We start from the raw sequence: 15,365 nt of genomic DNA on the forward strand, positions 1-15,365 counted from the left end.
ATTAGTCTTTCCCAAAATTCAGAGAGTTTTTTGGTAAAAAATGGTTAATTTTAGCCTCTAGTCTTCAGAATTTCTGGAAATTTTGTATATCTAGTTCAGACTGGATTGTATTCTCTTGCGTCTGATCTAGCACCCCCATAGGTGAGCAGGGGCCCTTCCGCTGGCTTACGTACCTTCATTCACATCATTTCACACGAGCTGGAGCATTCCTAAAGCTGTGTGCTATAGAGGGAAGGTAAAAATCAATCGTGTCATGAGCCAGCTTTGACGTAAATATGTAGGGAATTTGTCAAACTGAGTGTTTTCTAGCTGCTGGTTGCTGGAATAGCTTGAACACACCTGTATCGCTTGTGTTTGGATGAACTGCAGTGGTTGTGGAAGCTGTCACTGACTCTTTCCATGACTGAATTTCATTTCAAAAAGTGCATCCTCTAAAAGAGCTGAACTGGGTCAAGAATCACCCATAGACATGTCATCAAGAGAGAGGTCTTTATACTCAGAAAATAAGGCTGATTTAAGAAGAGTCCTGTGGCCTCAGTGGCTGGTGAGAGCTCAGGGAGGCAGAGGATGGGCAGAGTGTCCGTGTGTCACAGGGTCAGGTCTCTGGGGTCTGACATCAGTCCAAAGGCCTTGGGGATGCCTTGCACTGAAGTCTGCTCGTTGAAAATCTACTTTAGCTCCTCACAGATCACGTAGGTTCTTAGAGCAGTGGTCATTCTGCTTAGCAGCAGGCACTGCCTGAGGGTTTCTGTACTCTGAACTGCAGTGTTTGGGTTGAGATCAAAACAAAATCTAGGAAGCTCTTGTGCAGACCCTGTAATTATGTGTGTTTGTTCAGGTATGGTTTTGCATTATTGTGTTTGCAGAGAATTTTCTGCAAGAACATAAAATACTGAGTCTTCATCTCCAACATGTACTGAAGAGGCTGAATTTAACAAACCTCTGCTAAGACATGTAGGAGTCTCACAAATCCTGTCCACAACTGGAAATACACCTGGCTGCCTATAATTTGGGATCCTGTGCTTCATAACAATCCTGATATGAGTCCTGTGTCAAGGAATACTTATACCTTTATTGTCTTTATTTATATGGTCATTATTTTATATATTATATAAATATGAAATATAATAATTTAATAAAAGATAAACTATATGTCTTTAATTTTAAACCTGGGGCAGTCCTGTCATTATGTGAGTGTGATGGACCTGGGGGGATCTATAAGTATAGATGCTATTGGAGTTTTAGGGTTGGCACTTTGTGAAGAAATTGAGATTTTTTTAAAAAAAATTTTTGATTTTTTTAAAAAAAAAATTTAATTTTTTTTTTTAAGAAATGTGGTATTCACTTTGCATTTATTACTATCGTTTCTATTTGGTAGGATTTTTTGGTAGATCTGCCTTTTTGTGCTGAAAGAGATTGAGTCCTTTTAGCAAAGTTCAGTCTAAATCCTCTAAATCACACTTCAGTGCCTGGCCTTTTCCTATGTCAAATTAACAGAGCTCAGATGCTAAGCTGTGACATTTTTGGTGTTGTAGAAGTATGAAGCATCAGTTTTAAGCCTAGAAAATAAGGAGAAATAAAGACTACTGGCTCCCATCTTTCACATCTGGGTGTTTTCAGATAGTTTCTGAAATAGATTTTTAATAATGCTTAAATGATAAGTTATATCACAGAAGTTTTCAGAAATTTGATTGATAAACTCCAAATCCCTTCAATATGGTGTAGATTCTTTTGTTTAATTGTGTATGATACAGAGAGTGCTCTGAGGGTTTTAAAAATTAATTGTGAATGTGCATCCAATTACCATTGGATTTATATGAATTTATAGTGATCATTTATTTAAACTTTGTAAAGCATCTGAAACAGATTAATTAGTGAAACTGTTGAAAGGCTTGATCAACAGCAAAAGTTTAATTAACTTTGTCAATTAAATGTATCACAGTTTTAATTAAGGGGTTATGAAAGGATTAGTATTGTTACGTTACACTTAAGTCTGTGATAACCCCTACAAGTGCCATTACTGTACATTTCTCTTAAACATTCTAGATTAATTGAAAATTTGTTAAAACCTTCATGGTGCTTTATTAGATAATTATTAAAATTAATGCCAAATGCTAAAATGTTAAGATTTATTGCCTCTTTTGACAATAATTGTGCTGCTGATCATAATCAGCCAGACATCATGTGGACATGATGATTCATGTTATTGCTTTTATATAGTTATCAGAATAATGGCATCGATTATTTTTATTGTGTTTGTCTATTATATGCATGCTTTTAACTTCTCCCTGAGCTGTGTTTTCAAACAACCAGGAACTGGAGCTCCCTGGCAGCCATCGTTCTGGCACTTTCCCTCTCTGTTTGTGATGGGGTAAAGCCAGAACTGTGCAAGTTTACAGGAGCACTGAAAGAGTTGTGAGATTTCTTGACCACACGTGTGTTTTCAAGGTACTTTTTTATCCTCAGGTCCCAGATAGCACCAAAATTTTGGGGTTTCTACTTGCCCTGCTACAAAAGGTGGCACAATCCCACTTCTTCCTCTATGCAGGAAATTTCAGTTCCGAAAATGAGAATTAGACTTGCAAGGCAGGAAAATCACTTGCTATGGTTTCGAGCAAATCATATAATTTCAGCAATCCTGACTGCTGCCTTCGCTGTGACTTCAGCCAGCAGAAATCCCCGGGTGCAGAAAGGCGCCGAGGCTGCACCGCGGGCAGAAGTTGCGATTTTTCCACTGAAATGCCACCGCGAGGTAAGTGGCAGCTGCGGGACTGCCAAAGAAACCCACATCCTCCTTGTAGCTTCACCTCAGCCATCGTGTTCATCTCTCTGCCAACCATCAGTACCGGGGAAGAAAGAAGAGAAAGAACCGCGGACATCAAGAGGAAAGACCAGGTGATAGAAGCTGAGTGTCAAAGAGTAGAAATTTTTCACCCTACCTACATAAGCTGTGGTAGGATTTTAACCTCAGTTCACAACTGGAGGCAGCACGTTGGAGCTTTCAGGCTACTTAACACCTTTTACTGTCTAAATTAATTGGTTCCTTAATGTAGTTTGATAAAATAGAGAGGATCTCTTGCATAGAGGATGTGATGGCATGTAGAAGGCATGAGCAGAGTTCCAAACAGGGAGAGATTCCTGGAGATTTAGAGCAGCTCAAAAGCAAAAGCATCAGAAGGATCAGATTAATAACAAATGAGGGGTATCTATTTTTAAAAAAATCTTATTGCTTTCTCCTGTATTTAGAATTATTTTCCATAGTGAAGATTATTTCTGCCCCATATGGTTTAAAATACTTTTTCTTCAATATCATGGCACAGCTCCTTCCTTACCTAAATATATGCAATAAATCCTCTAATAGCAGTGAATGAGATCAGTGCATCTTGAGACACCTGAAGATTGCACTAGAATCAGATTGTATCTTGCTAGTTTGAAAGATAACCTCATGACTAAGTCCTGTTTTACACATTTACTTGCCTAAAACTGTTTCCTATGCCTACTTTTCTGCTTATCTGTATTTCACTGAAAAATGATTAAAATTAATGAAATTACTTGTTCATGAGTGCATGGCAACAGTACCCCTGATATATTTAGAAAATCAAAGAAAACTAATTAATTGAAAATGCATAAAGGAAGATTTACTCCTTTTTGTTTTCCAGAATGCCTACACAGTTATTGAACAAGACTTTTCAATAAAAAAAATTGAATTAAATAAACACAAAGAAAATTGAACTCATTCATATTGAAGACAGCTGTATTATGAAACATTAATTTGCTCTGAATGCCAGGAACATTTGTTATAAAGCAGCTGCCTATTTATTAAATATTATCGTAGTGTGTTATCTACCATATTTCTACTTGTCCTGTTTTGAATTGGTGTAAAACATGTTTAAAAGAGGATTTAAATTTTTTTTTACAAACAAGATAGCAGATGAATGAATAAATGTATTCAAGTGCCCTGAATTTTTTTGGAGGCCATACTTCTCAGGAGAAATCAACAGAAACCAGAAAATCAAAACATTCTGCTTAAAAATGTCAAATTTCTTTGACAAATAAAGCAAGCACTGAAAAAACTAACAATGGCAAACTTCTTTATTTAGCAAGTAGCTCAAATTTCTAGTATATTCCATCCTGTTTCTTGAATATTTCTCTACCATTATTAGAAAGTATCATGTGCATTTTGCGCTTAAGCTGGCAAAGGCAATTCTTGGGTGTGGTTTGTGCAATCATTTTAATAATTAATAATTATCTGTACTGAATTGCAGTGGAAGATGTTTATAAATTCATAATCCCTCAGGTATTTTCTCACAAAAATGGCAGCCATCTCTTCTGATTTCTGTCCTGATGCTTCTTTACAAGTTCCTTGTACACTTCTGACCTTAGAAACCTGGGGAAAGAGTCCTTTGCCATGAGGCTGTAGATTAACTTCTGAGCATTATCAAAGCAGCTGAGAGTGGGCTCGGAGATATTCTGAGAGATGTCATTTTTGGTATGGAAGTCAATATTAATCTGTAGGAAGAAAGGAGGCATAAAACAATTGTCAGTTTGATTGGAAAGCTGAGATCTGTTTGTGTACATGACATAGTCTGCATTTGAATTTCCTCCCAAATTACCTGACTGATGCAAATAAATTGGAAGCTTATCCCTTCATTTTCTAGCATACTGAATTCTTCATTTTATTTGGCTCTTAAACAGATGGCATGACTGAAAAAAAGAAGGGAAAACTAACTTCTGATTATCTCATCTTTTTGCCAAGCCAAATCCTATGAAATACTGATTATCAAAGAATAAATTAGAAGTGAAGGTACTCAGTGTCATTTTAGATTTTGGCCCCATGTATTTTGTAAGGATTTTGAGTTTTTAACAATAATAAAATGGATTTGAATCATGTATAAGACATGATTCAAATCAATCATTCAAAGCATGCCTGCTAGCAAAGGCAAAAACATCAGTGTAAAAGTTTAAGGTGGAGAATGTGAGTAAAAATAGGAAATTTGTTCTTTCACAGGAAGCATTTTTGAAATAATGATAAAATTGAATGCTGTGGTGGAACTCTTTGCAAGTTTGCCTTCTCATCATGTTTAGAATACCTATACAAAAGAACAAATGTCATCATTAACATTCCAATATACTGGAACCTAAAATATGGAAGAAATGGTGCTTATTGTGTTATAAAAAATGGTTAGAGAAAACAAATTATATTGAACATAAATTTCCTTAAATCTTTAGGTAGAAATTTCAGAAGGCAGGATAAATCTATGCTCTGTGTGAAGAATGTAAAGTATAAACCATAATGTCTTTGCTTCAGAGAGTTCCACACAGTGTTTTTTACCTGGTAAACAATGGACATGAAAATGGAAGTTACAGTCATGTTGAATTGTATTTTCTGTCATTCCTTGAAGTTTGGTTCTAAGCTTTTCACTTGACTCCCATCCTCAGTACCCAAAGTACATGCAAAAAAACCCCCCTATTTTACCTCTTTTGGAGCGTCAGCTTGTATAAAGTCAGAATAAATCTTTTGGGCTTTCGAGGCGATCTTGGTGGAGGACTTGGTTTTCTTGAAGTCTTCACAGGCCAGCCAGAACTCCACATTCTCCTCACTGAACTCTGACTTCAAAAATGTCCGAAAAGCTGCCAGGCCATCTGGGGAAAAATGAATGAGATGGTGGGTAGAGGAAAATTGAAAGGCCAATGCAGTTTATACATATTTATACACACCCACGTGTATGTGTGTATATATATATATATATATGGAGCATATATATAGTGTAACCTGCGTGACTCATACTGGTTTTTATGTCAGCCAGCAGTTAGGCTTGAGAAGCTGTTGTGGGGGAAATATAAAGGAGATTAAATAACAGTGATGGTAAGGGGACTAAGAGAATTCTTCTGGTGAGTTACCAATGAGGGAATGCTCCCAGTACCTGCCTGCTGTGGTTTGGTCTCTCTAGCTCTGATACACTTAGTCAAAAGGGGATCCTGGAGATTTTGGTCTTCAAGAGAATTTGTGGTGTTTAGGCAACTAGAGATTTGAGGCTGACCCCACTCTAAAAAGTAGAACTTTTAAGTCATATTGTTGTAGTGTGCTTGACCCACAGCTGAGGTTATCTTGCCTAAACAGTGCTTCCACCTCCTTTCAAGTAATGGTTAGATGGAGAGACAGACACCTCATTACTTCTTTTTTCCACTTTTTTTTGCACTTTGGAGGGGGAAAAAAACCGAAAAAAATTAAGGTTTGTTTGGAAGAAACTGCTTTGAAATTAATCCAAATCGCAAGCTCTGAGAAAAGAAAGCTGACCCAAATGTAATTGTGTTGGGTTAATACTATCCAGAAACAGTGTGGAGGCACTCCAGAGTCCAGGCCACAAAGTTACTGCTGGAAAATGAGGCAAGGGCAAGGAAATTTTCAAGTTACATGTGGTTTGGGGTGTCAGGACAGTACGAATGGCATCTCTCAGAGAAGTGACTTTAGATGTGCTAGAAGTAATCATTTTTTGTTTGACTTAATTCACTGCACAACATGTATATTTCTTTGGAACAGGAATACTGAAGAAAAGGTTTGTGAGGTTTTTATTTTAAAAAAAATATGAAAACCGGAACCATCGTACAGACAGTTTAGCAGTTATCTTAGTAAGAAATCTTTCAGAGAACTTCTGCTTTATTAAACGTCCCCTGAGGGCTGGCCAGAAGGTATATTGTGTTTGCAGCTTGGACAAACGTGACCCTCTGTCTTTCAGGACAGCAGCTCACCCACCTCCAGCAGCAGCTGGTTGGTCCAGTACATGTGGAGAGCTGAACTGGAGAGCAGTGTGAAAACCTGACAGAAATCTTTGGCAACTGGGTTGACACATGGGTTTTTTAAAAAAAATTTGGTTTTCAGTCACTTACCTTTGTTAGCTAGTAGTGTATCCACAGACTCAGACCAGGCCATGGTTTCCCCAGTATTTGACCTGTAGAAACAACATCTATCCTTGAAAATAAGATTTTGATCTTTCACCTGTGCAGTCTGTGGTAGCTAAGGGTCTATGATTTGGCTTTCTTCTTGAGGGAGTAGGCGAGTCATTCATCCCACCTTACGCACAGAATAACAGAAACTCAACAAAAAGTGTGACATGGTTTTTTTTGTGTGTGTAGAGAACCACCCAGACTCATCAAGTACACTGTTATTTGACACTGGCAACTTGATTATTCAGCCTGGAAATACTACTAATGCTTGCAATTGGTGGAACTGTAGTAAAACATAGGAGAGATATTAATGATCTAGAGCGTGTGTTGCATTTCTTCTTGAGTTCAGATGGATTAACTATCAATTTATATGAGACTTTGTGCTTGGAATGACTAGAATTATCTAAAATGTTACACTAACACTGGTAGGATACATGAGCATTATATCAGTTTCTCAGTGGTATAAATAACTGAGTAAACTCATAATTTTAGCTCTTCCTCTGTAACTTTCTGTGAGCTTCTGTTAGACACGAGAGCAAACACTTTGTTCTGTATAAAATGTTACCACTTTTCTTAATTAAAAAAAAAAAACAAACCCCAAAAAACCAAAAACCCCCCCACAAAAACATCAAGCACTCTAGAATTCTGTAAAAAATATTTGGTATTCCCAAGGGGGGACTCAGACTGCTCAGCTATCAAAACTCTGCTCTGAAGTATACAGGTTAGTCTGAGAACTGTATTCCATAGCCATTTCTCATCATCAACAGTAAAGGTATTTTCTAATTGTAAATTTATGAAGAGATTATATACCAGTGTCACTATATTAACATAGCTGTAGTTATAATTACATGAAGTTGTGGCAGTGACATCTTTAAAAAGCAAGCTTTTTGGTAGCTGTCAATTTACTTGTGTCCAGAGTGCAAAAATCATATTTAAACAAGAAAAAACATGCATGTTTATGAATAGATATAAACATACATGATGGAAACTGAAGTGTAAATATAGTAAGTCTGTGAAAACAAAAACGAAAAACAAACATAGCACGACGTTGTACTTTGTGACACATTGAGTGCCAATGGAATTAAGCAGCAGAAAATTTGTTTTAGCAACTGTAAGAAACTTTTATGAAAAATGTAACAAATTTTCAGGTTATTCAGTAAATGTTTACTAGCTTTCTTGTCAAACAAAAAAGGCAAATGAAAGACCAGGATAAAACGGACAGTTTTGCTTCTTATCCTTATGAGCAATATTACTTGTTTTAATGTTTGCTCACCACTCAGAGAATGATCTCACTGACCTTGTGAGATTTACTTGAATGGGAATGGCAAGCAGAATTGACAAAAGGAATCAAAACAGTCATATCCACTTCAAAGGGGGAAGGAAAATAAAAGCTGTACAGATTATTCAAAACTTGGTCATCCCATCCCATAAATCTCCTACGATTAAAATAGCCATAAACAGCAACTCACTTCACTGGCATTTTTTGTTCCACTGTTTGTTTGTTTGACTGTCACAGGTTGGGCAGAGTTTCTTTTTCTGACTGATCTTCAAGCTGAAGGCAATGTGACAGCAGGAACAGTACAGTTAGCAGGTGAATAACCAAACAGGACAATGCAAATTCACAAACTGCTTTTAATGCTTCCTTTAAACATGGCTTATTTTTTAACAGTGGCTATTCACAACTTACAGTGGCCATAACGTGGTGACTTGAGGGATGACACCTTGCTGACCTGTGTGGGTGCTGGGGCAGGTCCAGAGAGGGCACCAGAACTGGGGAAGGGTCTGGATCACAAGTCTGATAAGGAGTGACTGAGGAGGTGTTCAGCCTGGAGAAAAGGGAGCTCAGAGGGGACCTTATTGCTCTCTACAATTACCTGAAAAGGGGTTGTAGTCAGATGGAGTATATATAATTTGTCTCATGCTCTTGATAATTATTCTTTCATCCCCAGCTCTTTTCTTCCTCTGTTTGTTCCTTGCTGTCCCTCACTGTCCTGACCAAGTCAAGCAGCCTTAGCAATTTTCTTACCTCCCTCCAAATCTTGTCCTGATGCCCAATCCTCTACTCACCCTACCCAGCTTCCTGGTTCTCAGCGTCTTCACTTGATATAAACAAACTTCCAGTGGTTCAGGAACTGGGATCCTAGCTGTCCCAACTTGTAGAAAAAGGTATTTTTGTCTTCTTGGTTAAAATATTTTACACCAAGTAGGGCAGTCTTATGAGTTTAGGTCTCATTTGATTTCCCTGTGTGGTGCAGTCACATACAAAGCTGTCCCCTGCCTGAGGACAATCTCTCTTATTTTAACTGTGTCTTTCTTCTAAGGTAAGAAAACCCAAGCTCCACATGCCGTGTTTTGACCTTAGCAATGTTAGTAGGTTATTCCTTATCCTCACCTTTGGTAGATCTGTAAAAGAAGTTTCAGGCCTAATTATCTGATGAATTTCCCATGGGACAAAAAATAGCGAATTTGGTCGATTGTGCTCCAGGAAACTGAAATCAGACGAAAACAGAGAGAGGTGTTTTACTGGGATGAGCAGGAAAACTGAACTGTCTTGCAGGAGAAGAATAAAAGACCAGCTTGTCTATAAGATGTAAGCAGAGAAGAGCTATGATTGCCCTCTGAATATAGAGAATGGCCCAGTGAGAAAAAAAAAGAATTATTTTAGCTTAATGATCAAACTGACAAAAGAAAAAAAATATATATAAACAGCCAGTTAATCAATTTAGGCTGAAAACCAGAACAAGGCTTCCCAAAGTATTTTTTTTACAGTCTCCCAGTAGATATTTTTTGTCCTCTCTGCTCCTCTGTACTTTGAAGATAGAGCTTAGTATATTTATGAGATTATTTTAAACTGTTGTCTTTGCTAAGATTAGAAATGATGATCCAAGGTACCCCTTCAGTCCTACATATTACTAAAAAAGATTCCTGGCAGCAAAATACAAATCCTTTCTGCAATTTCTTAGTTTTGCATTTACTTGCTTCTGAAAGTTGTAGAAGAGGAATAGAAATGTTAATTATCATCCTGATTTCCTGCAGTGCTTCTTATTTTCCTTAATTGGTTATTTTCTCTTATTTTCAGAGAATGTACTGTGGACTGTAACACTGTGCCAGACAGGACCAAAAGCCTTCCATGCACTGTCCTGGTGAGATTAACTCCAGCATCTTACAGGTGGAGAGAAAACTTTCAGCATCTGCATTTACATCAAATCCTTTGTGACTGATTCAGTTCCAGGTTTGAGCTTTGGTAAAAGAGGATAAACATAATAGAAAATCCAACCAATGTTTGTTTGTAGAGCTTCTGGCATGGCAGACTGTAAATAGCTACCATCTGAATTTTCTAACAGTGAGATCGTCTCTTCATCAATTATTGTAGAAATAGTACCTTTTCCCCCTAATGTTATGTGATTGCTGGTTGATCTTTCTCATGTAGCAAAAAGGAGGTTCTTCTGCAAATATGTGCAGGCTTTTACATGCATTGCTGTGTCTTGTTTGTTGGAAGGGACTTTGCTTTTTAAGTACCCTAAGTTCTCACTGAGAAATAGTTCAAAATTGGTGTTGAATTTTCAGCCAAGTAATAAAATTCTAGATGTAGGCCTGATGCAAGTTTCCTCCAGATTCTTTGGTGTAATGCCAGTAAAGTCAGTGCAGTTATGAGGACAGGGGTGACACCAAATTAAGCAACACATCATTCTTGGATGATTCCATTTATTTCTCAATGTTTACCTTGTCTCATCCCAATGATTATAGTGTTTATGCACCTTAGAACTGGGATCATAAACTGACTTATTTTACATTTTTGGAGAGGTAATATTATTCTTGTTATGTGGTAGTCTCATTAACTCCTGCGAGACTATGAAAGGGAAGGTTGCAGGATTTGTGCCTATTTTTTTTATCATCTGATGATACATTTAAAAAAAATGCAACAGATGCACTTTTTTAAATTTCTATCTAATTGCCTGATGTCTAAATGATAGACATGACAATCTCTTGAAGATTTTCAGTGCTGATAGATATTTTTAAGTCAGTCTTAGCAGCCACAGAATGATGCTAAAACTCAGGAGTATCCTAAATAGCACACAGAACATGGATGCAGTCCAATTTCTTTTGCATCTTATGGGGTACTGATCACAATTCACCAAACCACAGAGAAGCTATGAGGGATCCTCATCATTGTACAACAAGCTGTCCAGGGACTGCTTAGCCTGTGTAAGTCGATGGTAGTTCAGGTACACAGCAGGTAATAGGGTTATTGTGATATTTGTACAGGGACAGTAATAACAAGTCCAGTAACCAAAGTTAGGCATAGTCACCTCTTCCCACAAAAAATAGCTGGTAATATTGCTGTTTACTTCCCTTGCTTGGAACTTGGTAGTTTCTGGAAAGGAACTCTAATATTTTACTGCAATGTCATAAGGAGAACAAGTGATCTTAGTATTAAAGCAGATGTATCAACTGCTTGTGCAATTGTATTGGCTATTCATAGTAAACCTCATCAAGCAAACAAAAAGAAATGTCATAGAGTATGTTGTAGAGGTGGGCTGGAAATTGCACAGAGACTTATTCCTAAACTTTTTGTAAATCTGGGCCGAGCTGACACAGCTCATGTCTGCAGCTTCAGTTCACCACTGATAGCTCAGACTGGACTTGCAGAGTTGCTCAGGCCCTTATCTGCTCAGCTAATTACAGGGAAGGTTTAAATTTATCTGTGAGGCCTCTGGCTTAACATTTGTGCAACTCTGAGGACAGTGCTATGGAGTCCTCTGCCTTTGACAGGCCACAGGAGAGCTAGAACTGTAGGAACGAGAACGTAGATCTATTGACTGAACATTTCCTCCTTTGCCAATATTACTTGCTAAGGTACACTGATTTATTAAATATTTAAATCTCCAGAACTTTTAAGCTAACTACTTGATTTTTTGCTGATGCTCACCTTTTATTTTTAGCTATGTTTAGTAATTAGTTTCACTGAGTTTTATTCCTTTATGAAAAGCTATTGGCTTCTAGTGGAATAAGGCATGTTGTTTTTTTGTTCCTCTGACCCACATCTGGTTTAGACACTAATCACGACAGAGAGCATAAAACAGTGCTACATGATCAAACTATTGGTGTATTAACCTAAGACATAATTTTCATTTATATATGTTCCTAGAAGGGCTGCCTTGTACTCACCTGAGTGCAGTGTGAGAAAAGCTCACACTCTCCAGTGGCTGTTTCTGTGTGCTGGTGCTCGCCTGGATCAGGTTCAACACATTAATGCCCTTCAGCACGTGGCCTCTCTTAATTCCATTCCATACACAGGTCTGCTTGGATAGTGTTGTCTTGTATAACTCAGCCTCAGCAGAAAAAATTGTTAATGTTCTGCTGGTCCAAGCAATTCAAGCGCACAGTGACTTGACTGCATTTCTTATGTTGGGAGAAGCCAAGATGATCTGAGCACTGCTGGCATCCTGGTAACATGGAAACACCTGTCCCACTGGATGCAAATTTATTTTAATCACAGCACTATGTAAATGCCCACCTTCCCATAGAACTGCACAGCACGGGCAACTCAGAAAATAACATTTTTCCATATGAATAACTCTGTGTGTCTGCAGTATGCCACAGAGTTGTTTTGCATAAGAAAATAAGCTGTTATTTTCCACCCAACCAAAGTATGCCCTTCAGGTGAAGTGTTTTGATTTCAAGAACAGTCTGTCAAAATATTTTACAGCACTCTTGGCTCCTCATATATAGGATTTTCAAGTACTATTCAAATACAAAGTACTAACTAGCAGATTAGTTGGCACAGCTTGTGTCCTGGACGAATATACTGTTATTTACACAGCATCAGACTTCACAAAACTTCATACCAGAAGCCCATCTAGCAGAAACATAAGGGTTGTATTATGACCTTGTGCTTGAAGAGAGATATAAATTGCACCAATGTGCAATGTGGAAGGAGAGGTAAAAACTTCAGTATAAAACCAGAGGGAGCTTTTATGAGACCAGCCTTAAATTATCAGAGTACAAAAAATGAAAGATAACAAGACATTAGCAAGAAAAAAAGTAAAATTGGAAACAAGCTTGGGTGGTGGATAGAGGAATACATTTCTATCTTCATCACAAAGCCACACAGGAGCTTAAAGGGCATTTGATTGAAGCATTTGACTAAAATGCAAAGAACAGAGTGGGATCTAGGACAAGCAGCTGAGCAAGGCGTAAGTTCATGAGCATATGAATCACTGATGGGAGGAAGATGATTTTATGCTATTTTTTTCTCAGTTGAGGTCTTTGGCAGTATGCCTGGAAAGGGGAGGGAAATGCATTCAAAGCAGTAGCTAATTAAGGCAGGCTGAGCAACTGGGGACAAAAAGAAGAGAAAAATGACCTGCCATTTGTGAGTTGCTTATAAGTTGTAGCATGTAAAGGCATGTAAGAGCCATATTACCAATTGCCTTCTTTGAGATTAATTTATCTTCTTTGAGATTAATTTATCTCATATCAATTTATGAAATCTTAGATTTCATTTCTCTTGTTTCTTGTCAGTTCAAAAAATAATCACGTTTTTTTCAGTTCAATAACAAATCCACAAGCTGAAGATGACGTGTATTTCTATCTCCCTCAGGTTAAACAAGAACAACAGATCATAATTAAGCTCATATAAAGCATCTAATTAGACTGAAGTATTGAAACAGGAGACAAATCTTTGTGCTAATACAAGTCAGCAGATTGTTTCCCTCATACTTTGCATCAGTAAAGTGCAGTGCTTATGTGGGTAAATCATGGTGTTGGTAAGAGGAACATTTTGGGAGCTCTTCCTGAAAGCTGAATGGCACATATAAATATAAAGAGCTGCTACATAAAATAACCCTCAGTAGAAATGCCTGCCCAATAAGCTTTGTGTATGTATTATTTACACTAGGTCAGCTAAACAAGAGGATTTACATAACTATGGCATTGATGCTGCCAAAACTAGAGAACCTGACTATGTTCTCTGGTACTGCTCTAAGGTTCATGCTGTAAATATGTCTGTGCAGGGTCAGCCCTGAGTCTCATCAATCCTGGAAGAGCATCACAGGCTAAATCTAAGCCTAGTTCATCCTCCAGTACTGCAGTAGATCACTAAACAGTAGAGCGCTCATTTTCTCTCACTAAAAGGAGCCTCTTCTAGAAAAAGCCTTTTGCCAGATAATTATGTCATTTTGGTTTATCTTTCTGTCCTTTGCCTTCCTTTCTCTGAGTTTATCTTGACTTTCTTTTTACAGTAGTTCCCATGGTATTAGTCTGCTGTAAATTCAGCTGTGGTTCATAATTATCTTTGAAAAACACACATGCCTAAATAGCTACCAGGAATATATTATTTGTTTGTTTTCATTATAAAACTCATAATAGAGACTAGCACTGATGGTTTTGAGGAAGGCCTCCCTGGAGATAAGCAGAATTTTCCATGTGTCTGTGAAATGACTTGTATTTATCATTGCAGAGTGTTCTGACTAACAGCTGGGCTTTTGCTAACAAAAAAAAAAAAAGTCTTACTCAAGGTACTATATTTGTCATTTGTCTAGATTTTGGAACAGTATTAAATATGTGGGTTTTTTTCATTTATTTAGTCCATGGCAATCCATCCAAGGTACAGATTCTCAGCTGATAATGAAGGAACATAGGAGGGCAGAATCTAGCTGCAAACGTCTGTGTTGCAAACAAACCCACTGTTAACACTCAGGTGGGGCTGTTCTCAAATCTCTTTCCTTTCTCTGACAAAGTTACTAATACATGACACAGGAACATGCATATTTTAAATATCTGAGAATTGGCTTTCATTGTTGGTGATGTATTAGAGATTCCCTAATCACAGAATCATCAAGGTTGGAAGAGACCTTCAAGATCTTCTAGTCCAACCATTAACCTACCACCAGCACAATCACCCCTAAACTGTTCACCCAAATGCCACATCCAGACAACTGTTGAACAGTTCCAGACGTGGTGGCTCCACCAGTTTCCCAGGCAACTTATTCCAATGCCTAACCATTCTTTCAGTGAAAAAAAATTCTAGTATCTAATCTGAACCTCCCATAAGCCGAAACAGGATCATTTCTGTCAGAATTGATTTCTTTTCAAGCATCAAACAAAGAGCAGAGGTAAATAATCTATTCAGAAAAAGATACTGACTTCAGCAATGATACTGGGTTAGAAAGTTGCCTTTCACTGCGTTCATTCACGTGACCCTTTGACAATGACCCTGGAAGTGTAGACAGCTTGTGAAGAATGGAGGCTGTAAAGCTCCAAAGCTGCATCTGATAGTGCTAAAGAGACTGAAATACAATGTCAGTGCTCCGAAGAACGGTTGAATTGTTCCTAAATCACTGTGCCCAGGTTCTGACTGCTTTACACTGTCAGGGAGAGCATGTGCCTGAAGTTTTGAGATCAGGGAAGGATAATGG

General features: G+C 37.8%; 1 protein-coding gene across 1 annotated transcript; it reads right to left on the bottom strand.

The window, feature by feature from the left end:
* Positions 1–4,305: 4,305 nt before the first annotated feature.
* RGS21 (regulator of G-protein signaling 21) lies at positions 4,306–8,425 on the bottom strand. Its single transcript, XM_017815725.1, has 4 exons — positions 8,415–8,425; positions 6,889–6,965; positions 5,477–5,643; positions 4,306–4,509 (listed from the first exon to the last, which is right to left on the bottom strand). The coding sequence occupies exons 1-4, from the start codon at positions 8,423–8,425 to the stop codon at positions 4,306–4,308; spliced, it is 459 nt and encodes a 152-aa protein (XP_017671214.1).
* Positions 8,426–15,365: the final 6,940 nt, after the last annotated feature.

Source organism: Lepidothrix coronata, unplaced genomic scaffold, assembly GCF_001604755.1.
Source record: "Lepidothrix coronata isolate B3197 unplaced genomic scaffold, Lepidothrix_coronata-1.0 Scaffold52, whole genome shotgun sequence".
Classification (NCBI taxonomy): Eukaryota; Metazoa; Chordata; class Aves; order Passeriformes; family Pipridae; genus Lepidothrix; species Lepidothrix coronata.

What these genes read in the sequence shown, in the direction of transcription:
- RGS21 (XM_017815725.1), bottom strand. An exon ending in TACACTACTAGCTAACAAAG is followed by an intron (nt 5,644 to 6,888) that starts GTAAGTGACTGA and finishes ATTTTTCCCCAG; the next exon opens with ATGGCCTGGCAGCTTTTCGG. An exon ending in AAGCTGACGCTCCAAAAGAG is followed by an intron (nt 4,510 to 5,476) that starts GTAAAATAGGGG and finishes TTCTTCCTACAG; the next exon opens with ATTAATATTGACTTCCATAC.